The 26,217-nt window shown below is 44.8% G+C and overlaps 1 protein-coding gene across 3 annotated transcripts in view; it reads right to left on the bottom strand.

Moving 5' to 3' along the window:
• The window catches only part of LDLRAD3 (low density lipoprotein receptor class A domain containing 3), a 300,845-nt gene that overhangs the window by 136,115 nt on the left and 138,513 nt on the right, over positions 1–26,217 (bottom strand). For 2 of the 3 annotated variants that reach the window (XM_049889421.1, XM_049889423.1), the window contains exon 4: positions 12,489–12,623. In XM_049889421.1, the coding sequence (XP_049745378.1) occupies positions 12,489–12,623 (135 nt within the window). The remainder of the gene's footprint in view (positions 1–12,488; positions 12,624–26,217) is intronic. The other variant, XM_049889422.1, reaches the window with a different exon arrangement.

Here is a 26,217-nt window from a genome sequence, read left to right as displayed (position 1 = left end):
TTGTAACTCTTCCAAGACATAAGATTAAAGCCATTGAAAACCCTCTGGAGTGCAGTTCTGCTTTGATACACATGGGGTTGCCATGAGTTGAAATTGACTTGACAGCACCAGGTTTAGTTTCTTTTAATAAAGTTACTAAGCTGATGGGGAGGCCTTTGAAAATCAGCAGGCTCCTAAAATTTAAACTCATACCCAAACCATTGTCATCGAATCAATTCTGACTCATAGCGGCCCTGTAGGATAGAGTAGAAATGCCCCATAGGGTTTCCAAGGAACAGCTGGTGGATTCAAACTGCTGACCTTTTTGGTTAGCAGCCAAGCTCTTAACTACTGTGCTACCAGGGCTCCAATTCATACCTGATGGACTTTTTTTTTTTTAAGTTTTCTCGTATCTAATGCTCTCCTCTATATCCTCTGCACCTAGTGCTGGGCTGGTACAGAGGAGGTAAAGTTCTCCCAAATTTCAGTCATGCTGAAGAAGAGGTGGGTCAGGGACTGAACCACAGTCCTCTGCCTTCTGTCAGAAGCACCTCACAGAGCCTCCAAGAACTATGCTTGAGGTAAGGATAGACTGGGGCATCATTGTGGGGATGTGACTGTGAGGTGACCAGGAATAGCTCTGTGACTAAGACATTACACCCCAGAGCCTGGAGGCTGGTAGCCTTTTTGGTCTAAGGTTGCAACACCAGAGAGTGGTCACCTTTGAAAGAGCTTAGGGACACAAGGGCCACATTTAAGCCTCTTGGGAAACCAGGGGTCCAATGAAAGGTTTAAGTTGCCCCTTGGAGAAGTAAGACTCTAGGAGTGAATATCAATAACCTTCTCTGCAATGGTGGTGGTGTTAGTCACCACTGAGTTCACTTCAACCCATGACAACCCTACATGAAACAGAATTAAACAACTGCCCCATCCTGCACTATCTCCATGATCAGTTGGAGGTTGGACCGTTGTGATCCACACAGTTTTCACTGGCTGATTTTCAGAAGTAGATCGCCAGGCCCTTCTTGCTAGTCCATCTTAGTCTGGAAGTGCAACTGAGACCTGTTCAGCATCATAGCAACATGCAAGCCTCCACTGACAATGGGTGGTGGCTGTGCTTGAGTGCACTGGCCAGGAATTGAACCCATGTCTCTCTCACGGAAGGCAAGAATTCTACCACTGAACCACCACTGCCCCTCGGGAGAAAGATTCTGTGGTGGTGGTGCTGTCAGGTTGGTTCCGAATCATAATGACCCCATGTACAACAGAATGAAACACCACCCAGTCCTGTGCCATCCTCACAATCGTTGCTATGTTTAAGCCCACTGTTGCAGTGACTGTGTTAATCCATTTCATTGAGGGTCTTCCTCTGGGGATGTGTACCGGAGAGAAGGTTGCACCTTATAGTCACTTTCTCCCAAATAGCCAGCATATTTCCAGAAGGGAAGCAGGAAGCATTGGCAGAGAAAGAGAGTTTGAGGGGAAATCTATAAGAGGCTCTGTGCCACGCAGGAAAGACTGCCTGAAAAATCAGCTAACAAGGACAAAGCAGCTGTCCTTGGAGATTACCTCCAGATGCAAATCGACCAAAACCTTAGGCTGGCTAACCTCTGTGAAAAAAACAAAACTAAATCTGGCCCCTGTCATCTGAAGAATAGCGATAACCTTTATCACGCTCCAGAATCAAGGCAAAAGCTTGGCCCTCAAACGGTTCACAACAGTTTTATGACAAAGGAGCCCATGAAAGACAAAACGAGTAAGTGTCTCTCCAACTAGACACTTGGGGTGGGGAGAGGGGCCGCCCCCACTGGGTGGGTAACTGGTACTGACAACCAGGTTTCTCCCCATTGGCACTGTAGAGAATTCTAGCTCAGATCTGTTTTGTTCGAAAGAGCCCAAGAAGGACAGGCATGCATGGAGTGTTCCTCTCAAGCTGTGGAAGTTAATGCCTGTCAGATAAAGCATGGATAAGTCTTCTAAAAGTCTGTGGTCTGACTGGTAGTCAGCGCAGAAGACGTACAGGACAGGCTCCCCCCACCCCCGCCCCCACTGCCATCGAGTGAGTCCGACTCATAGCGACCCTACAGAACAGAGTAGAACTGCACTGGCATAAGATGACCTGTGAGTTCTCAGCTCAGTTCAAAAGAGTCTGCAGCAGAGACCGTGGGTAATTATATTCCTATGTCCGTCCATTCTCCCTTTCTGCTTTTTCATAATATGAACCCCCAAGTTAATTCAGCTGGGTACATGGCTACCTGCTATGACTAGGAAAACATTTCTCAGCCTCCCTGACATCTGGTTGTGGTCATATGTCTAAGTTAAGGCCACTGGATTATGAGTAAAAGTGAGGTGTGCAACTTTTGGGTCATCTCCCTACTGCTGAGGCTGTCTGTCCTTGTCTTTCCCTCTTCCTGATGGCTGGGTAATAGAGAACTACTGGCACAGCCTTGAGAGCCACATGCTAAGGAGGGCAGAGCTCCTGTTGGCTTACATTGCTCATCCCTGGGTTATTACATGAGAGAGACATCATCTTATTTAAGCTATGACCTTCACACCTTATTTAAGCCACCACAATCAATGCCCATGGAAGCAGCAGTCAAGAAATCAAACGACGTATTATACTGAGCAAATCTGCTGCAAAAGACCTCTTATAAGTGTTAAAAAGCAGAGATGTTAGTTTGAGGACTAAGGTGTGCCTTACCCAAGCCATGGTATTCACAGTCACCTCATTTGCATGCGAAAGCTGGACAATGAATAAGGAAGATCGAAGTATTGATGCGTTTGAATTATGGTGTTGGTGAAGAATATTGAAGATACTTTGGATTGCCAGAAGAACGTAGAGATCTGTCTTGGAAGAAGTACGACCAGAATGCTCCTTAGAAGCAAGGATGGCAAAACTTCATCTCACATACATCAGACATGTTAACAGGAAGGACCATCCCTGGAGAAGGACACCATGTTTGGTAACTTAGAGGGTCAGCAAAAAAGAGGAATACCCTTCAATGAGATGGACTGATGCAGTGGCTACAACAAAGGACTCAAGCATAACGATTGTGAGGATGGCACAGGACCAGGCGGTGTTTCTGTCTGTTGTACAAATGGTCGCTTTGAGTTGGAACCAACTCAACAGCACCTAACAACAATAATAACATTACGGCACAGGAGACCCTGGATGGTGCAAACAGTTAACATGCTCAGCTACTAACTGAAAGGCTGGAGGTTCAAGTCCACCCAGAGATTGCTCAGAAGAAAGCCCTGGTGATCTACTTCTAAAAACTCAGCCCTTGAAAATCCTGTAGAGCACAATCTACTCTGACACACAGGGATCCCCATAAGCCAGCATCAACACGATGGCAACTGGTAACTGGGGGTTGTTTGTTACAGCAGCTTAGCCTATACCTTAACCAACACAAAGTTCCTGGATTGCCTTAAATCTCACAGATTAAGAACCTAATGTTAGAAAGAATCACAGAAGAAATCCCAGAAACTATCATAATTTTACACAAATAACACATGCCTTCTGTGTTTGTTTGCCAACTGTGCCCTCCCCCTGTAGAGGTATTTTCATAAGCACCAGTATGCTGATTTTTTTTACATGTTGCTGTAAAAAAACAAACACACACACACACACACACACACACAAAAACTTAGCATAGCACACTTACAAAAAAAATACCTCACGGGGGTGGGTGCGATTGTCAAACAAACATAGGCATGCATTATTTGCATAAAAATAGGGTAGATCCTACAGACATCCAAACGATTTGCACACATCTGTCTTTTTTTGTGCCTTTTCCCTGTCTTCCCAGTCCCCCCTTTTCTGAAGTACATGAATGTACTCTCAGTCTCCCACAAATGATTCTGGCATCTTTCAAGAGATGATATAGCTTGCAATCCACTGGAGTCAGTTCAAATGAAGGTGACGGTTTACTCGAGGACTCTGAGGTCTCACGGAAAGACAGTGACACTGGGCCTCATGGGAACTACAGCTGGGATTGGGGAAGCCAGTCAGAACGAAAGCAAAAACTCTCTCCACCTCTCTCTGGGGTGCTGCTCCTCTAGGCAGACCAGCATCCTCTATGTATGAATTCTGTCCTTCCCGAAGGTGGCTTCCATGTGGCTGTGACCCATCCCTGCTTGATGATTTTGCTCAGTCTTTGAAGGCCAATTCAGCCCTGAGTGTATTTTTTTGAGAGAGACATTCTGATTCACTTCAAGCCAGTGAAGTGATTACCCCTGGGTCAGGGGCCATCCCAGGTTCAGTCAACAGTGGTTGTTATAGATTGAACTGTGACTCCAAAAAGATCTACTAAAGTCCTAACCCTGTTACCTGTGATTGTGACTTTGCAAATAGGGTCTTTGTAGATGTTACCAGGTTAACATGAGGTCATTCTGAAGTGGGGTAAGTCCTAATCCTATATGACTGGTGTCCTTGTAAAAGAGGAGAAATACAGAGACAGGGAAACAGAGGAAGGGTAACAATGTGAAGCTGCAGCTACAAGCTAAGCAATGCCTGGAGCCACTAGGAGCTAGAAGAAAGGCATGGAAGAGTTTCTTTCTCAAAGCCCTCAGAAGGAATCAGCACAGTCAATACCGATTGGAACTTGTAGCCTCAGAACTGCGGGAGAATAAATTTCTGTGGTTTTATGCAATCCAGTTTGTGGTATTTTGTTATGGCAGCTGTACGAACTAACACAGTGGTTGAGGTAGCCAGAAGCTGTCTTGGACGGTGGAGGTACAGTGTAATGGACTGCTTTTTGTGTGGCCTTTCTAGCCATGGTCTTGTAACTCCCACCTAGGCAACGGGGCAGGACTGTGTGACAGGGTGGAAACCCTGATGGTGTAGTGGTTAAGAGCTACAGCTGTTAACCAAATGGCTGGCAGTTCGAATCCACCAGGTGCTCCTTGGAAACTCCATGGGGCAGTTCTACTCTGTCCTATAGAGCTGCTATGAGTTGCAATCAACAATAACTGGTTTTTAACAGGTGTGATAGGGTAATTGTGGTCCACCAAGGGGACTGGTCAGTTTTGGCATCCTGTGGGGCTTGAAATGAGCCACCCCAGAGGTGGGAAAGAGAAGAGCATACCCCCACTGAGGAAGGAGAGACTCACGGAGATGGTGCAGTAGGCTTTCTGGCCCATGGAGCCAGAAAGCTGAGTGCCTTTAGGCAGAGACTGAGGGCCAGGGAGATGTGTGACTTCAAGCACAGCTGGGAAGAGGCTGTCCTGATGGAAGAATTGTATCCTGGAGTGTTCCTGAGCCTGAATTGTAACCTGTTACTTCCCTAATAAACCCCATGATCATGAGTATGGTCTGTGAATTCCGTGTGGCCATTGTAATGAATTATCAAACCCCACCAACAAGTAGAGGGTGCCATGGGAGGGATGGCTGGTGTCAGAATTGGTAAAGATGGTGGAGAAAGGAGGCTCGTCTGGCCTCCACCTCATCGGAGTCAGCCTTGCGCTGCTGATCTTGGTTCTCCTTCCCCCTTGGGAAGTTACAGTCGGTTGGACTCTGCCCCCATGCTGTTTTGACAGGAGGGTTGACACTTCTAATGATAGCAAATGGAGTACATGGTCTGGAAGGAGCTGAGGGCAGGATGGCTAATACTACATATCTAACATACCCTGACACCCTAATATGTGGTAAATTAAAGTTGTATTTTCGAACGCTAAATTTTATGCGACAGTTCTCAAGTTAGTAATACTGGTCAAATTGTTAGTTGTGTATTTCTGGTCATTGTCTTCAACTGGAAAATAAGCTACTAGAGAATGGAGCCAAAAAACAAAACCAAACCTGTTGCCATCGCATTGATTCCGACTCACAGTGACCCTATAGGTCAGAGTAGAACTGCCCCACAGGGTTTCCAAGGAGTGGCTGGTGGATTCAAACTGCTCACCTTTTGGTTAGCAGTCTGAGCTTTCAACCATTGCACCACCAGGGCTCCAGAGAATGGAGCAGCTCCGAGGAATTCTTTCGACATCTCAAAGCACCTTGCAGTGTGCTCTACACAAAGGAGGCATTTTAAAACCTGACCTGTGATGCAAATTTCAATGGAACACAAATTACAAGGGGCACAAGACTACAGGGAAGAGAGCTCATGGAAGGAGAACTTGGGTATCACTCTGTGGTTTTCCAGAACCAGTGACTGACCAGACTGATGGCCTCCTGAGTTTCCAGGGAGAAACGAGGAGGGACTGAGAAAGGAGTGCTGGGAGCATTTGGTGGATGGGGCAGGAACTGCCATCTTTGCAGCATTATAGCACATTTCCACTTTTTATAGACCATAGAACTGGAGGGTAGCCAAAGTGGAGCAAAAAAAAAAAAAAAAAAAGCAAGAAGGATTTACTGGATTGCATATCCCAAGAAGACTCTTTAAGCCACTAGTGGGAAGAGGGGGGATCATCCAGCCCCGGGCATCTACCCTCCAATACTATTCTTGCCAGGGGGAATTCAGAAGATCCACTATTCCCCAGCCTCTGCTACAGTATTCCCAAGTCTCAATGAGATTTCTCCAGTCAGCGGGATAGCACAGCTCAATAAAACCTGTATAATCTGAATCCTCCCCGTTCCCAATGACAACAAGCCCGTCCAACGAATCTCTTCACCAGGGCTGAACATCTCATTTCACCTGGTTTTCCATCTCTGGACCCATTTTCCAATTGAAGCATGCAAGGAAGAGGCAGGCCTCCATAAGCCAGCCTCAACCCACCCTCACAGCTTTTTCTCTCCCTCATTCCCGTTCCAAACGCACAATTTGCTCCAGCCATCCTGAATCTCTGTCTTTGAATGTGCTCTTCCCTCTGGCTAGAAGCCCAGCCCCAAGCTTGTTACTGGGTATATTTTTATTTATCCTTAAAGACTGAGCAGGGATTTCACTTCTCTGAAGCCTTACCATATTCCCTTAGGAAAACTGGTCATTCCTTGCCTTCCCCCTGCTCCCACAGCGTGCTGCTTATTTCTCTATTGGGGCATTTATCACACTTTAAGGCCATTATCTATAGGGGATTATGTCTCTCCCTGGCAAGACTGTGAGCAACTTTGATCTGATATATCTTTGTATTTCTTTCAGTACTTTGTGGTGCTGGGCACTACTAGATGTTCTATAAATGATTTGTATATAATCACATATTAGGAAGACTCTAGAGAGTAAAAGGGTGTCTGTGTTAGGGGCAGGTGGGGGTCACAAGCGACCAATGGCGGTATCAGTGTCCTCTGCAGGTCAAGTAGCACAACACGGCAGCCCCTACTCAGTAAACTGGCAGAGGAGACTTCTAGAGAGCCATCGAGCCCCGCACTGGACCCCATGTTCCTGAAACTTGGTCCATCTACCTCTGGAGGAGGCCTGCTTTGCCAGGTGGCCAGGCCGGAAGGATGGCGGCAGGGGCCACAAAAGTGAAGAGAAGAAGACGCATACAGGGCAGGGATGGGAGAGACTAAAAAAACAACTCTGAAGATTACCCGGGTAGCTACTAGACCAGGAAGCAATTACTGTCCTGAATGGGTACAGAATCATTCTGACTTGCTTCTAAATGAGGGATGTTTTAGAAATTTTCAAACTCCTGCTGCAGTGCTTCAAGAAAAAGAAGTCTCCGCAATGCAAACACTCAATTGCTAAGAAGAAAACCTCACAGGTACAGAAAGGCAGCAATCAACCTCTTGCAACCTCATCCTGTTTCCACGACTGAAGTCAGCACTTCTGCCTTTGCCAGCCCAGCTGCACTTTCAAACTCTTAAAAGCAGAAAAAAGGCTTCCACATTCCTCCTGCTAAACTTCCCTCCAGCAGTTTTAATCTAAGTAAACCAAACCCGTTGCCATCAAGTCAAATCCGACTCATAGTGACCCTATGGGACAGAGCAGAACTGCCTCATAGGGTTTCCAAAGAGCAGCTGGTGGATTTGAACTGCCGACCTTTTGGTGAGCAGCCAAGCTCTTAAGCTAAATGAATTATTTAAGGGTGATGAATCTTTTCTAGGGCCCCCATACAGAAAATCTAGACATCGCATGTTGTCCATAAGCTTCATGGTAAATACTGATCACCTAGACCACCCATCAAATTCTAGGTTGTGACATTTTGGGTTGGACCCCCTAAACCCAGACCTTTTCTTTCTTTCTTTCTTTTTTTTAATATAAAGCTCTTTTTCATTCATTCTTTAAAAACTAGCACTTCTCTCAGCTCACACCCTCCATAATTTCCCTAGAAATTAACTTTGGCTGCTCAGCCCCCCGGATCTATTTTCCAACAGAAAGCAAAGGTTTCTTCCAAAACCATGAGCTCCTTTTACTCTCAATTACCCAGGCTACTTGGGGCGGGGCGGGGGGGGGGTGGGGGGAGGCATGAGGCAGGGCAGAAAGCAAGCACACCTAGAAAATGATACAGTATGTTCTCCAGTTTCACAAAACTAGTATCCCCACGCTGATTTGCTGTGGGTTATTTTCTACCCCTTGCCACTCTCATCCAGTTTATCAGCAAATTTTGGCGATTCTAGCTTCAAATACTTTCTGATGCCATCCTCTGGGCTCTGCAGGTGGGCTGTAGAGCTGCTAGCCTCAGCTGGGATTGACCCCAGGTTGTGGGTTAGGTTCTGGTGCCATATTCTCCTTGGCCAGTATCTCCCCGGGCAGGCTCTTCTGGCAGGTCACTGGAAAGCAAGAGACGAAGCCCAAGGGAGCAAGCCCATTTCACGCCTCTGTTCTCATCACGTTGGCTAACATTCCACTGGCCACAGCAAACCCAGAAGCTACAGGACAGGGAAATTTATGCTGGCCACTCTGCCCGGTCACAACAGGGCAGAGGGAGGGAGTGAAGAATGGGGAACGGAATGCAATCTACCACAGAGTCCATACGTGGTGGGAGGGGTGGGATGTGAAAGACTCCAAACTCTAAATTTCAGCAGCAGATAAAGGACAGTTCCCTCAAGGGACCGTACCATGCATCTGGTCACCATGGGTGGAGCCATGGAAGCCACCAACTGAACATTAGTGGCATGAATTGTTGGCCCGTTTACTCAGCAGCCAGAGCCCAGGTGACGCGGTGGTTAAGAGCTACGGCTAACCAAAAGGTCGGCAGTTAGAATCCAACAGCTGCTCCTTGGAAGCCCTATGAGGCAGCTCTACTTTGTCCAATAGGGTTGCTATGAGTTGGAACTGGCTTGAGGGCAACAGATTTTTTTTTTCTTTACTGCCCAGCAGCCACAAGGACCCTCATCCCTGGTTCCCTAAACTTTCAGGGCTTAGGAGGACAGGGCAAGAAGCAATCACTGTCCCTAATCCTCTGTGCCAATAGCCTTTTATCTATTCACTGTAAATCCAGGCTCCAGCTCTCTGTCAGTCACTGCCTAATTAGGTTGCCTGGGGCATTAGACTGGAGCATAAAAGACCAACTGCAACTGACTATCCTAAGGTGATCAGAGAATGGAGAAGTTGATGGGCTTGGTCATGGCTTTCAGGCAACTTGGAGAGTTTCTGACTCTACTGACTCCAGTTCCGGGGCTGCTGTGGAGACAGAGTTGATGAGGCTTTTATATGGAGTACAGAAAATAAATATTAAAATATAGCCTGGGAGTTGTCCCAAGAAGCAAACATGGCTCTGTTGTTGTGTGCTGTTGAATGGATTCCAACTCATGGAGACTCCATAGGACAGAGTGGAACTGCCCCACAGGGTCTTCTAGGCTGTAATCTTTACAGAAGCAGGTTGCCAGGTCTCTTCTCCTGTGGAGTTGCTGGATGGGTTTAAATTGCCAACCTTTCAGTTGACAGCCCAGTGCTTAACCATTGTGCATAAGGCTCCTTAGCACGGCTCCACCAAGCCCAGACAGCTGGCCAACCAGCACCTCTGCCCACCAAGAGGATTCTCCCTCAGCTTTTTACCATTCCCTGAAGGCACCAAGCCCTTTCACATCTGCCTTAGAGCCTCGACTCACTTTGCTTTCTCACTCTGACCACTCTCTGGCAGAGTTGTACCCTCTTGTTCATGTTTCTACTGTTGAACTTAGTGTACGGCTAGGGTGATGTCTGTAGCCTGTCTGAATATGACTTCTTGGGGACAAAGATGGCTTCTATACCTCCAATAGGCAGCAGAGGGCTGGGTGCATGGGAGGTACCCCATTAGCCACCCACTGACACAAAAGCCCAATGTGAAGACACACACACGTGCCATCACTATTAGCTTCTGGTCGTGTGCCAAATTCACGGCCAGCTTTCCAAATTCTCCTCAGGCCTTATCGCCAGGATACAGCAAGCAAGATAAAGAAACGGCACCCCAACTGCCAAAATGCTCAATTAGCTATCCTGGCATTGGTGGCTTCTTCAGAAGAGTTAACTTCCCAGTATTCCTCATGAAGCGAGAAGGTAGGCAACCATCCATATTTTCTCTTTCTTTTTTCTTTACTAAAAGAAAAACTTGAGCACAAAGACAGAGAAAATATGTCAGTCTTCATACTTAACGACCTCCACGAGCTCACAGGGGTTAAGAGTTGGACCGACCACCTGGAGTTCTTGGTCCCAGTTTAGTGATAACCGGATGGCAGTATAATGGGGTGATGAAGGAATTAGTCTGTACGTCAGATAACCTGGATTCCTATTCTGACTCCATCACTTACTAGCTGTGGGGCCTTGGCCAAGGAACACTCTGTGTTTCTCAGGTTCTTCTTCTAGAAAATGGGGGGTGATAACATTCACATAAGGATTTCGTGAGGATTAAATAGGAAAATGAAAGTAAAATGCCTAAAATGATGGCTGACATTTATCTAGCATTGATCTGTACAAAAGGGGCCCAGGAAACTCTTCTAGATGCTGGCCCCAGTAATATGTACTGTCTTCCTCCCCTCACTCCCAAATCTCCTCATCTCTACCGGCCCAGCTTCTAGGTTTTCATGGATCTTTACTTATGATTTCACAAGACAAGTGCTTCTTCTCGTCTCTCTCCCCTTCTCTCCCTTCCCTTACCCTCCCCTCCCTTTCTTTCTTCTACTTTCCCAACCCTCCTTCCTTCCCTCCCTTCCTTCTTTCTTTCTTTCCTGGGTGGTACAAATGGTTAACACACTTAGCTGCTACCTGAAAGGTTCAAGTTCACCCAGTGGCACCTTGGAAGAAAGGCCTGGCAATCTACTTCTGAAAAATCAGCCATTGAAAACTACGGAGCATGGTTCTACTCTAACTCACATGGGGTGGCCATGAATTGGAATCAAAGTCAGATATGTACATACATATGTATATAAATCACTGGTTCCGTACCTCCAGAGAACACTGACTAGGACTGCGACCTACTCTCACCAGCGGCCTATTCATGACCTATCTGTTCACTCATTAATTCATTTTTAATAATATAACAAAACTCCCCCAAAATAAATACTAGGACCTTGAAATTAACCAACATCTAATTATATGGAACTTCTCCCATCCATTTACCTCCCCACATACAAGTTCACCATCATTCTCTTTGCTTTTCTTTTGACATTTTTATCAAATTTATAAACTGTGGTTTAGTCACACGATGAAATATGAGTAATAGTCAAAACAAATGAACGCTACCAACACACAATAACATGAAAAATGTATACATTGCATAGCGATGACACCAGTTTACTACATTAGAAATATATATATTTTTAGGATGCCTTAAAATCAATGTACATTTTTAAATTTTTGTGTTTTTTCCTCATCACTGAAGGAATACATGATGTGAGCAAGGAAACGTATCTGATCAGTTTAACAGGGGAAGATATAACCTTACCCCACACACTCTATCTTTCCCAAGGCTCCTCAACAAAGCTCACTTTTCCATCCCTCAGCTGCAACCTTCAGCTTCAATAAACAGCACTGAAATCAAGAGCCCTGACATCACCGGGCAATTCACGCAAGAGGGGACAGTCCTAAACAAGCATGTGGGGGAAATGTTCGACTTCACTCCTAATCAGAGAAACGCGAATTAAAGCATTTGGGGAGCTATCATTCTACAACTGCTAAGTTAGCAAAAACAAAACAGACCACCGCTGAATGCCGGTGACAGTACAGTAAGACTGACATGCGCAGACAATGCTAGCCATGCTACAAACTTAAAAAGGCAAACGCTTAAACAGCTGTATGGCGAGGTGTAGCTGTGAACCACGCAGCTGTTCCCACTCTGTGGGATTTATCCTAAAGAAAGAGTTCAGTGAAAAGAAGGATTCTAGATGCCCCCGTGCAAAGCAACGATTTAGACAACCACCAGTATAGCAACACAACAGAATGTAAGGCAGCTGCAGCAACCTACAATTGGGAAGGAAAATGTATATGATGTATAATACATGGAAAACACAGAAGGCAAAATGCTAAGTGCATAATAGTTAAAACCATGCAGACACATGCCCCCACGTGTACAAAGGCTGTGAGAAAACGGGCAAAAATGAACATAGCTGTTTGTAGTGGGTGGTGGATATAGGTGTTGCTTTCTTCCTGTCAGCGTTTTCTTCAGTGTTACCTTGATGAAGGGCTGTGATGATTTTTTAGAGCTTGAGAGGCTCCTACCTTGAGAACTTTCACAGCTTTCCTCGTCGCTGTTGTCTTGACAGTTGTTTTGCCCATCGCAAATGAAGCTCTTGTCAATGCAGAGGCCGTTCTTGCAGTGGAAGCGGGCGGTGGAGCAAAGCAGGGGGTTTGCTGCTGTGAAGGGAAAACAAGGGAGATCAAAAAGGAGGCCAGCAAGTTCCCTTGGGACATAGGAGCCTCCCTAGCCAGGGGGTGTGTCCCGCTCAGGAGCTCATCTTCCAAGGTGGCATACTCAAACCTCATCCTGGGAGACTGGCCAGCCACTGACTGGGACAGGCAAGACTTATTCTGTCTCATTCTAAAGGTTCCTTTTCCCAAACCACCATGCTGGTGCCATGTAACTACACCAGCATGGCCAGAGGTCAATGTCTCATCCTCAGCAGTCAGCCTCTAGGCTGGCCAGCAGCCTTGGAGAGGTCTGGGGCAAAAAGTGAGCCTCAAGGACCCCCCTCCCCCGGAAGACTGAACAGGTGAATGGTTGATCACAGAAGATGTAAGGCACACAAAGAAAAAGCAAAGTCAGAAAGAGTAAGCTGAGTTGGGGATCCATGAACCTCCTTCACCAAGGAAATGATGACATGATCTAGCCCAAGAGCCACACAGAATCCTTCCAGTTCCTTAACTACGCACCAGGCTCTTAATTCCTCATATATCTTATGGATCACCAAGGTTAACTCAGTGGTCTTGATTTCTTCTTTGCAATCAAAGAATCCCATTAACCTAGTTAGTTAGTGGCCACTTCCTGAGTGGCTTCCATGTGAGACTCCCTGTTCTAGGCACTTTCAGGGATTTCAGGACAAACAGTATATATGGTCCTTTCCTTCAAGGAAAAGAGTGGTAACTGGCCAGTCTGAGGGCGACACAAAACTACTTAACAACACATGAGCAAATCTTTACATGAAAACCAATATTTCTACAGTACATTTTACCTTGCTTTCCCAATCCTTGCAGTGCAATTCAAACAAGGCTCATTTCAGAGTTCTGATACCAATAAATGAAGCAGGAAAGCAAAAAAGAAACTCCTATTCTGGCTCTGCTACTTATTTCCTGTGTAATCTTTGCCTCTCTGAGCCTTGGTCTCTTTCTCAGTGGACAGGACCAGCTACACAGTTTGTAGGGTCCAGCGCAAACTGAAAATGCAGAGACTGTTGTTCAAAAGTTATTAAAAAAATCAAGATAGCAACGGCAGAGGATAAAACCAAGCATGGGGCCCCTCTAAGCACATGGCCCTGTGTGACTACACTAGTCACAAGTCCAGGAAGCCTGCTCTGTTAAATCAAATCAGATGAGATGTGAGAAACTGTGGAGTATAGAGTGTGGTATATAGTACTGGTCCGGGGAATGTCAGACAAGATTTGCTGGTTCCGTCTACCTTGGTCCCACAGGGCCAGGGCCTCCCTCAAGGAGCAATATTGGCTCTGGATAAAGAGGAGCCATTCTGGATCTCAGGCAAGGAACTGAGCCCTCGCCTGCATTACATGTGGTGGGAAAAACACCAGAGAAGGGGCACCACGTCTAGCACGGGGCAAGTCAGCTCATGTATCTCTTGGTTTTCCTCAACTACAAGGTAGCAGTTATAACACATCAACCCAGGACCTTTCACTGAGTACTGTTAAGATACGCAGAAAACATGGCTGCAGGACTTTGTAAACGTCACAAGGCTATATAATTCCAAAGAGGCATTGGGGATTCAGCGGTAGAATTCTCAAAATCCATGCACGAGATCCAGGTTTGATTCCAGGTCAACACACCTCATGTGCAGCCACCATCCTGTGTTGCTACAATACTAAACAGGTTTCAGCAGAGCTTCCAGACAGAGATGAACTAGAAAGAAAGGCCTGGTGATCTACTTCCAAAAATCACCCAGTGGAAATCCATCTGACCTGTAACTCATCATGGGGGTGGCATAGGACCAGGAAGTGTTCTGTTCTGTTGTGCACGGGGTCGCTATGAGTCGAGGGCCAACTCAATGGCAGTGAACAACAACCACATGTAAACCCAAAGGACTGGTGGTTTTTCAAAAATTATTCAGTTCAGGGAGTTGGATTTGAAGGGTCAGAGGAGGGAGAGGGATGTGGAAGTCAGCCATCTCAGTTTTGAGGATAATAGACTAGTGTAAAGTCAAACAAAAGCAGTCTGGTCTGCAAATGGAAGTTTCAATTATTTAAATTGCTGTGGGCAATAAAGAATGGCTCAACTTGATCAAGCTGAAACCAAGGCCTGACTTCAGCCAAAACCAAAACGATGAAACCCAAAACCACAAATCACGTTCATTTTCTGTCCAAGGCAGCCCTCCAAACCTTAAGCCCATCATCCTCCCACCATGGTGGCCACCAGCTTCCAAAGGACCTCTCTTGGGTCACGTCTACACAGCCAAAGCGTCATTAACAATCAACTCACTCAAACTGACAGCCTTGGGCAGGCACTCTAATTGTTCCAAGATGGGTGGTAGGGAGCTTTTGTGAACACCCTGGTGGGGTAGGCTGTGTTGGATCAGCCTTGCTGAGATTGCTGCCATGTGCGTGCTTTTTCTTCAGCCTTAGACCCTTTCAACTTCACAAGTTTTCCCAAGAATAAAAAGCCATACGTGTGTGCATGCAAACATATATACATACATGTAAATGCACCTATATATTCTGTCAAGACTAACTAAGTTGAACTGTACCTTAAAACACAGCTCAGATAAAAACTCCAGACATTAAAAACCAAGCCACAGGCTGGTTTTAATACATATAACCAACAAAGGACTAGTAGCCAGTTTATATTTAAAAAAAAAAAAAAAAACTCCACAAATCAAAAGGAAAAAGACAAGGAACTAGGGCAAAGGATGTGGTCAGGGAATTCATGTAAAAGGAACGGTAAATGGTCAATAAATACTGAGAAAATATTTTTAATTTCACAGGTAATGAAGCAGTATGTTACAAGCATCAGGTTCACCACACTTAAGGTCTTAAAATGCCAAGTTGTTGGCAAGGTGTGGAAATAGAGGAAGTGTCGTGGACTACTAGTGGGAGTACAAATTGGTAAATCCACTTTGAACCTATTTAGTAATATCTAGTAAAGTTTAATATCTAGTGAAGTTTAAGGTGCATAGATCTTATAACCCAGCAATTTTACTTCCACCTATATACTCTAGATACCAAAAACCAGTTGCCATAAATTTCCACTCATGGCAACTCCATGTGTATCAGAGTGGATACACATGGCTCATTTTTCAAGAGGAGATCATCAGGCTTTTCTTCCAAGGAGCCTCTGGGTAGATTCAGTTAGCAGCTGAGCTTCTTAACCATTTTTACCACCCAGGGACTCACTGCTCTAGAGAGACCCTTGAAAAAGTACACAAGGAAACATGTACAAAATTGATTACTGAAACACAATTTGTAAAATTAAAAAATGAGAAACAACCCCAATGTCCACCCACAGAAGAACAGATACAATTTATTATATTATTGGAGTCCCTGGGTGGTACAAATGGTTAACACACTTGGCTGCTAACCGAAAGGGTGGCGGTTTGAGTCCATCCAGAGTCGCATCGGGCGAATGGTCTGCCCATCTACTTCTGAAAAACCAGCCACTGAAAACTCTGTGGAGCACAGTTCTCTGACACACACGCGGTCGTCATGAGTCAGAGTTGACTTGAGACTCAACAGCAACTGAAATTTTTTTTTTTTTTACAATGGGATACCTGTGGCCGTTGAATTGATTCCGACTCAGGACAGAGTAGAACTGCCCCATAGGGTTTACAAGAGGCGGCTGGTAGATTCGAACTGTCATCCTTTTGGTTAGCAGCTGTAGCACTTAACCACTGGGCCATTTATTTATTTATTTTTACAATGGGATACTCTACAGCAGGAGCAAATTTTCTGTTAAGAGCCAGAAGGTAAGTATTTGAGGCTTTGCAAGCCATTCCAATTCTTTGTTCCACCTACTCAACTCTGCTCTTGTTGTACAAAGCAGCAATAAACAATAGTAAACAAAGGGCATGGCTATATTCCAATAAGACTTTATTTACGAAAACAAATGGTGGGGCAAATTTCGCCGCCGGGTGGAAATTTGCCAATCCCTACTCTAGCAGTGAAAAATCAATGAACTAGAGTCAAGACGGATAAATCCTACAAATACAATATTGAGTGAGAAAAGCAAGTTAAAAAAGAATATGTATAATGCTATATCATTTATATGAGGTTTAAAAGCATGCAAATGAAAGATATATATTACTGATGGATACAAAAATATATACTGAAAGAATAAAAACATGCACAGGAATAAACACCACCAGGTTCAGGACCATAGATGCCCCTAGAGAGAAGGCGGAAGGACAGGATCTGAGAGATCTAATTATATTTGGTATATAATTTAGACTTCTAATTAATCTGGTGATGTATTATTATTATTTTAAAAATTTGAAGCAAATAAGGCAACCTGGTAATATTTGCTAAAACAGGATGTTGGGAACATAGGTATTTGTTTTATTTTCTTTTCATTATGTTTGAATGATTTCGCTAAAAAAATTTAAGAGTCTGTTGTTGTATGCCGTTGAGTCAATTCCAGCTCAACGACCCTATAGGACAGAGTAGAAGTGCCTCATAGGGTTTTGTCACGGATTGAACTGTGTCCCCCCAAATTATGCGTCAACTTGGTTAGGCCATGATTCCCAGTTTTGTGTGGTTGTCCTCCATTTTGTGAGTGACATAATTTTCCTATGTGTTGTAAATCCTATCATTATGGTGTAATGAGATGGGTTAGTAGCAGTTATATTGATGAGGTCTACAAGATTAGATAGTATCTTAAGCCAGTGTCTTGCAAGATATAAAAGAGAGGAGCGATCAGAGAGACAGGGGGATCTCATACTACCAAGAAAGCAGTGCCGGGAGCAGAGTGTGTCCTTTGGACCTGAGGTCCTGCGCTGAGATGCTCCCAGACCATGTGAAGACTGATGACAAGGACCTTCCTCCAGAGCCAACAGAGACAGAAAGCCTTCCCCTGGAGCTGACGCCTTGAATTCAGACTTCTAGCCTACTGGACTGTGAGAGAATAAATTTCTGTTGGTTAAAGCCATCCACTTGTGGTATTTCCGTTATAGCAGCACTAGATGACTAAGACAGGATTCCTAGGCTATAATCTTTACAGAAGCAGACTGCCACAGCTTTCTCCCAAGGAGCCACTGGTGGGTTCAAACCACCGACCTTAAGGTTACCAGTTGAGCGCTTAACCACTGCACCACCAGAGCTCCTTTTTAAGAGTCTAGTCTGGCAGAAATTTTAATGATTACTCACTTTCGTTTTCCACACAATTTTCTCTGGCCCACAAACACCTGTTTCAGTATTTCTCACATTCCAGTGTACAGTTGCTCACAGATGCATAAACTTACAAGCAGTCTCACCTGGAAGTCCTCCTTGTCAATGCCTCCTCATAAAACAATGTGCTCCCTTCCTCCCAGGTAGAGCAGGAGAAACAAATGCAGAGGGCGTTAGAGTAACACACCCCAAATAAGCAGCAAGCCAGAAAAAAGGCCTCCAAACCATTAAAATACATGTCACAATGTTCATGCCCTTGAATGCCAGGAGCTTCCTCAAGCATTCACCTCCCTCAGGGTCTATTGATTCTTGGTTTATGTCAATTCCAGCAAGCTTTGTATTCCAGTTCCCAAGGACACAGCAAATTAGGAGGAAGAGGGGATTCTGCTTGCCAAACTGTAGACGGCAGTCGGCAGCAAGAAATAAAAGCTGAAGGCTATGGAAGGAGCAGAAAGGCTATGATTTTTTCTTTTTTTTTTTTTTAAACTACCTGAAGACTTCCAAGAGCACAGCTGTCTAGGATAGTTTAAAAAGAGACTAGAAAGTTCTAAAAAGGACACAAAGGCAACCCTGCATTATAGCGCAATCTAAAATTAGTGCTCCTAACAACGACCCTGAACTGTCAACAAGAAAATTAAACACTGATTAAGGCAAGATGCAATATATCCCAGAGAGATTCCTGCACGAATGGTTCCCAAAGGCATAAATTTGCAGTTAGCAGGCAGGCTCACCTGGCCAGAATGGCTTATCTCTCCCAAAGACCCTAAGCATTTGAAGTTGTACTACTAATTTTCTTCCTGGACCTCTGCCAGATATTTACTCGGCTCAGCCAAATTTCAGATCATATGAACATGGGGCTGTGGTGGGCCAAACCTATATAGGCTCTGGTGGTCAGTGGTCAAGTCACAGGGCTATGTCAAGGCCCTGCTAACAGGACATGCTCAGGGAAGAACTCATAAACAGACCAGGAAGCACCTGTCATGAAGTTATGTCTCGGTCTCTTTTAGCAATATTTGTTGTTGTTAGTTGCCCTCAAGTCAGCTCCAACTCATGGCGACTCTATGTACAACTTAATGAAACAAAATGTTGTCCAGTCCTGTGTCATCTTCGTGATGGTCGGCATATTTGGGCCCACGGTTGCAGCCACTGTGTATTTTGAGTGCCTTCCACCCTAAAGGGCCCATCTTTCAACACTACATCGGGCAATATTCTGTTATGATCTATAGGGTTTTCATTTGCTAATTTTTGGAAGTAGATCACCAGGCCTTTCTTCCTAGTTTGTCTTAGTCTGGAAGCTCTGCTGAAACCTGTCCACCATGGGTGACCCTGCCAGTATTCGAAATAAGCTTCCAGCATCATAGCAACACACAAGCCACCACAGCATGACAAACTCACAGACAGGTGAAGAGTTAGCAATGTTTAATGTACTCCAAACGTATGTTTTCTTTGTCCTTGTTAAGGCTTACCAGTCCTTGAAAATTTTATTTTTTTACTCAATTAACTAGGGAAAGAAGCACTGTATTTTACAATATTTATTTCAATAGGGATAGAGAAAATTGTCTTCAGAGTTAGCTTCAAAAACTCAATTATAGGTTCAAAAGCTCCTTGGTTACCATTACCACAAGAAACACAGGGTTCTAACGATCTGTTTTCCAACCCACAATACCCAGGAAAGAGAACTTGTATCTCCCTGCCAGAGGGACAGAGGAATGAGTTAAGGTAATCGCTTAGTGGTTAATTATGCTGGTGGCATTTATTTCAACCACATCTAAAGGAAAGGACCAAGGAACACTGTGGTCACCCAACAGCAACTGGCCAGCTTCATGACAGGAAATGAAGCAATCTGTTTCCAGCAGGATTGATGAAATGTCTCCTTTGATTCATTTAAAGTTTGCGAAGTCAAATCCTCTTCTACCTCTAAGGGTTCTTGACAAAACCAGAAACTCCTCACCTGCCCCTCAGCCCCCATCTGCTCTTCCGCACCTCGGGGGTTACCACTGGCTTCCTTGCCGCCTAGCAACCTAACCTCATGGCTTTCCTTGTCTTCCCAGCCCAGGCTTCTTGGAAACCAGGCAAGATGGAGCTGCACCAAGACTTCCTCTGCTCCAGGACAGACGGGCCAGGGACACTAAGTATGCTCTCCCTGCAAAGACTCTACCCCCTTAAGGAGTACCGCTCCCTTTGTGGCTTGGAAAACGCTCGCAGCCCTAACCTTTACAGAGAAAACGCAGCTTGCTTGCAGCCAGCTGCAAATTTTTGCCTTTCTTTTGCTGTTCAACAAGGCGATGGGGTCCTGGCTTCCTTCCTTATCAGTTCTTGGCCCACTGAGAAAGAATGTGGCCCATGCACAACCATGTGCTATAACTAGAACTTCTACCATGTCTGCTGGAGGGAAAAGGGCTGCCCCTCTGGGCAAGCAGGCAGGAGGCAAATACTGTCCTTTCCCCAGGCTCTAAGGATTCAGCTCTGGGCCAGTGGCAGAACTCTAATTCAAATACTGATGCCAATTTGCTTCTTCCCCCTTTGTAAAGGCTTCCTAGGCATGACAACTTCCTGTCTAACACCCATGCCTGCGAAAAAGTCCAATTTCGCGGCTTCAATGACCATGTCCGTGCTGACGGCTCCCCGAACGTTCCCTCCAGCAGTAAGCATCTTTCTCGGATGCCTCCTGGATACCTCTGCCTGAATGCCTCTCTTACCTCTAACGCTGCACATCTGAAATTGACAGGCTCTCCTCTGCTCCCCAACCTCCTCTTCTTCCTGTGAGCTCCCTTCTATTAAAGGTACCACCACCATCTCTCAGCTCCCCCAGCCCCGGCCTCCCCCTCCTCACCCTGTACTCATTCAGCATAAACGGGTCCTCACTGAGCATAAAATACAATCCTCACTTCTTACCTTTCAATGACCTGGCTCCAGACTACAATTCCTCCAAGCCCACATTTCACTGTTTATAGAAGAACTCCTATGTAATCGCTAGGAGTGAGAGTATGGAGTATGCTGGGGTTCAAATCTCAGCTCTACCACTTGCTACCTATGTGATGTTGGGTGGATTATTTTAACATCTGTAAACTTCGGCTCTCTCATCTGTAAAATGGGGATATAAATAGTGTCAACTTTGTAAGATTTTGTGAGAATTAAATGAGATCATATATGCAAAGCACGGAGAATAACATGCGGCCCGTGTTGCTGTTGTTAGCTGCCACCAAGTTGATTCTGACTCATGGCAACTCCATGTGTTGCAGAATAGAACTACTCCATAGGGTTTTTTTTCAAGGCTGCAACCTTTCAGAAGCAGATTGCCAAACCTGTCTCCTGAGGAGCCTCTGGGTGGGTTCAGCTAGCCAAACTTTTGGGTAGTAGTTGAGTGCCTAACCATCTGTGCCACCCAGGGACTTATGTAGCCCATAGGAGGTGTCAATAAATGCTTTACTATTACCGAGAGAACGTATGAGTATACCGTATTTTATGCAAATAAGGCGCGTTATATGTTGTTCTTGTTGTTTTTTGCCAACTGAGCCCCCCCCCAGGGATTTTCATAAGCATGCTATGCTAATTTTTTTTACATGTTGCTGTAAAAAGAAAAAAACTAGTAGCACACTTATGAAAATATCTGGGAGGAGGGGGCACAGTTGGTATTCCAACTTTGCCACTTAGTAACCTAGGCAAATTATTTAGTATCTCTGTGTCTCCATTTAGGTACTATCTACCTAAAATAAAATCATACATGTAAAGCATACATAAACATGTCAATCATACAGTAAGTACTAGGTAAGTTATCAGCCGAGTGGTTTCTTATGCCCTGAACAGTTCATGTACCTCTCTTGGGTCCTTGGCTTAATATGGCAACTTGGACTGCTAACAACTTTTGAATCATAACCCCCCCAGGCCCATCTCCTCCAACAACCCCCACCGATGAACCCAGAGGGAATTAACCTCTCCCATCACTGACTGATTCCCATAGTACACCCACTATCAACCCCATATTGTAATTATTTCTGCATGAGTATTTTTGTCTCCCTTGCTTGAATATAATCTCCACAATGGATGCGAAGATCTGTGTCTGACCCATCTCTCAATCCCTTGCAGCTTCTCACATGCTGTCTGGCACTGAGACTGTAGAAGGAGGATGAGTGTCTGAAGGAAGGCAGCAGCTGGGATAATGTCAACAGTGGAAGGTCTCAGGACACCTTCTTGGTATACATATGAACTCATAGAGGATCAAGACATTCACGAATTAAGAATATAGCCTGATTGCCCGTGGCTGGCTACCTGTCTTCCTTCTTTAACCTTTTGGTTGACTCAGAGTCCTGGTGGCACAGTGGTTAAGAGCTCGGCTGCTAACCAAAAGGCTAGCAGTTCGAGTCCACCAGGCACTCCTTAGAAACCCTATGGGGCACTTCTACTTTGTCCTACAGGGTCACTATGAGTTGGAATTGACTCTACAGCAACGGGCGTTTTGACGACAGTTACTTGATTCATTCATGTAGACATTTATGGTCTATTTCCTTTAAATAAAACACTCTATGAGGCACTGGAGATAAAATAAAACTAGTCCTGCTCTAACAGGGCTTATGTTCTTCTGGGAGAGACACACAAGTCAATATGCAATTATGACACAGTGTGATAAGTGCTATTTGTTTAAGATATATTGATCACATGCCACGTCTAAGCCTGATAATATTATTTGGCACTGGAAACACAGTTGTGAACCACACAAAAATACCACCTCATGGCCATCACAGCGTACCAGAGAAGACACAAAATAAGCAAACAAAAAGTGGTAGTAAGTGCTGGGGAGGATAAAGCAGGGGAAGGAGACAGAGAGAAGAGAGTGGGGAGGAGAGGATTTCCTTTTTATAGGGTGGACAGGGCAAGCTTCTCTCACTAGGTGGCATATGTTTGGGGAAGGCCCAGGATGGCATGGGAGGGAGCTCCAAGAATGACCCAGCCCAGCTCTGGCAAACCAGTAGCACTTCCCTAAGGAAGCGGGTCAGACAATGCGACTTTAAGGAAACCTTGATGACACAGTGGCTAGAGCAGTGGGAGGGAAATGTCTCCCCTGTGACTCCCAGCTCACCCAGCCCATGAGATATAAGGCATAGTTCCTTGTGGCTACAACTGAAGGTTCGGCTGAGGAGTGAGGAGAAAATGTAGAATCAAAGCAGGGTGGACATGAATAGTAGCAGAAATATCCTAGCACTGGGGGGCTCCATGAAGGAAAAACACCGTTATGCTGGCTAGACAATTCAGCCATGCTTGGGCCAGCAGGCAAGAATTTGTCAGTAGTGGAAGAGACAGAGTACAAGACACAGTGGTTTTTCTGGGCACAACTACACCCATACACTGAAAAAAAATAGCAGAAGATACTCAGCTTGAATCCAGTTTCCACTGTAGTTGCCCAGACCACTCTGCCATTTCAATTCCTCACTGAATGAGGATGAGGCCAGAGCCGTACAGGGTTTCACCATCAGCTTCTGACAAATGTCTGGGCACAAGGGAAACGGAAGAAGTCCAAATACAGACAAAAGGAGAAAGGAAGAAAAGTGAAAAGGCAAAACCCCAGCTAGGCCATCTTCTAAAAAGATAGACTGGGTTCTCGTTTATCCTCACTCTTACATGCAAGATGCATGTGCAAGCTGGGAAAACACACTTCTGTAGACCCAAAGTCTTTTAAAGTAACACACTCCAGTCATCTGTTAAAGTTGAGATATCACCCAAGAGAACCACATCTTTATTTTTTACTGATTTATCTTTACCTTTTTATTATTTCAAACATATATAAAAATAGAGGCTGGTATAATAAGCCCTGGCACTTGACTTTAATAATGATCAACTCTCTAACAATTTTACTTCAACTATACCCCTTCTCAACCACCTCCTTCCCTACCTGGACTGGCTTGAAGCACAATTCCAGACATCATGTAATTTCAACTCTATATATTTCAGTATAAAAAGAGCCCTGTGGCACAATGGTTAAGTGTTCGGCTGTTAACTGAAAGGTCAGTGTTTTGGAACCCACTAGCCTCTCCACAGGAGGAAAGACCTGGTGATCTGCTCCTGTAAAGATTGCTATTGTTGTTGTTAGGGGCTGTCAAGTCAGTTCCAACTCATACGACCCTATGTATAACAGAAGGAAAAGCTGTCTAGTCCTGCAACATCCTCACAATCGTTGCTATGTTTAAGCCCACTGTTGCAGCCACTGTGTCAATCCATCTCGTTGAGGGTCTTCCACTTTTTTGCTAACCCTCTACCTTACCAAGCATAATGTCCTTCTCCAGGGACTGGTCCCTTCTAATAACATGTCCAAAGTATATGAGACAAAGTGCCGACATCCTCACTTCTCAGGAACATTCTGGTTTTATGTCTTAGTTATCTAGTGCTATTATAACAGAAATACCACAAGTGGATGGCTTTAACCAACAGAAGTATATTCTCTCACAGTTTAGGAGGTTGGAAGTCCAGACTCAGGGTGCTGGCTCCAGGGGAAGGCTTTCTATCTCTGTTGGCTCTGGAGGAAGGTCCTAGTCATCAATCTTCCCCTGGTTGAAGGAGTTTCTTAGCATAGGGGTCCCAGGTCCAAAGGAGGCGCTATGCTCTCAGTGCATCTTTCTTGGTGGTATGAGGTTCCCCTGTCTCTCTGCTAGCTTCTTTTATATCTCAAAAGAGACTGGCTCAAGACACAATCCAATCTTGTAGATGAGTCCTGCCTCATTTACATAACTGCCGCTAATCCCGTCTCATCAACATCAGAGAGACAGGATTTATAACACATCGGAAAATCACATCAGCTAACAAAATGGTGGGCAGTCACACAATACTGGGATTCATAGCTCAGCCAAGTTGTCAGATATTTTTGGGGGACACAATTCAATCCATGACACTGTACTTCTTCCAGAACGGATTTGTTCATTCTTCTGACAGTTCATGGTATATTCAATAGTCTTCACCAACACCATAATTCGAAGGCATCAATTCTTCTTCAGTCTTTCTTATTCACTGTCCAGCTTTTGCATACATACGAGGCGATTAAAAATACCATGGTTTGGGTAGGGCACACCTTAGTTCTCAAAGTGGTATCTTTGCTTTTTTAGCACTTTAAAGAGGTCTTCTGCAACAGATTTGCTCAATGCAATACGTCGTCTGATTTCTTGACTGCTGCTTCCATGGACGTTAACTGTGAATCCAAGTAACATGAAATCCTTGACAACTTCAAACTTTTCTTCGTTTGTCTTGTTGCTTATTGGTCCAGTTGCATGAGGATTTTTGTTTTCTTTATGTTGAGATGTAATCCATACTGAAGGCTGTAGTGTTTGATCATCAGTAAGTGCTTCAAGCCCTCATCGCTTCTGGCAGGCAAGGTTGTGTGCATGCTGCAGATTGCTATGAGTCTTCCTCCAATCCTGATCCCATGACGCCCTTCTTCATGTAGTCCAGCTTCTCTGATTATTTGCTCAGCATACAGTTTGAGTAGGTAGGGTAAAATAATGCCTTAATATCATCAAACATTCAACCACAATTCAAATTTTCCCAATTATCACCCCCCAAAAATTTAATAGCTGGCTTGCGTTTATCAGGATTCAAATAAAGTGCACATATTGCATTTGGCTGATTTATCTCTTAGTCTCTTTCAGTCTATAGGTTTCTCCCGTTTCTACTTTTTTTAAAGATGTATTTATGAATAAAACTGGATACTGAAGAATTTTCCGCATTCCAGATCTATCTCCAAGGGGTTATTTAACATGTCCCTCTGCCCCTGAATTTTCTGTAAACTGGTGGTTAGATTTAGAAGCTTAATCAGATTCAGGTTGGATGTTTTTGGCAAAAATACCTCATAGTAGTGATGTGTGCTCCTGTTGCATCGTATCAGAAGGCAATAACATCTGACTGTGTCTCTTTTTGTGATGTTAAGGCTGACACGTGGGGTTTCTGATTCTAGGTCAGATATGTTCATCACACCCGCCTGTCTCTCCTACTGAACACAGCTATAACACCTGGACACGATGAATGTAGTAGCTATTTTCAGATTCTGAAAAGTAAATCAATCATAGCAGGCCAACTGGGGAAGGAGACCAAAATTCTCTCACCAACTGGCGGTGATTTAACCTATTTTTCCTCCTCTGAGCCCCAGGGAACCAGAAAGTACCCAGGAGATCAAAGAGAAGACAGAGCTTAGGAAAGCAACCCCATTAAGTTGTTTATGAGCTCCTAGGCTGATCCCCACCTAAGGATACCCTAAGTTCCCAGGTTATGAAAGCCCAACTTAGTGACGGCTTCACTTTGCTCTTCAATGTTATGTAAATTTGCCCTCACTTGGAAATGACTGGACCAATCTCCACGTGCACAAATTCTTTATCACAGTCACCTGCACTTGCTGCAATGCAGCTTTTAAATCATTGAAAAGGCTTTGAGCT

The sequence above is a fragment of the Elephas maximus genome, chromosome 7, assembly GCF_024166365.1.
Source record: "Elephas maximus indicus isolate mEleMax1 chromosome 7, mEleMax1 primary haplotype, whole genome shotgun sequence".
NCBI classification, from domain to species: Eukaryota; Metazoa; Chordata; class Mammalia; order Proboscidea; family Elephantidae; genus Elephas; species Elephas maximus.
This window is presented reverse-complemented; position numbering and strand designations above follow the sequence as displayed.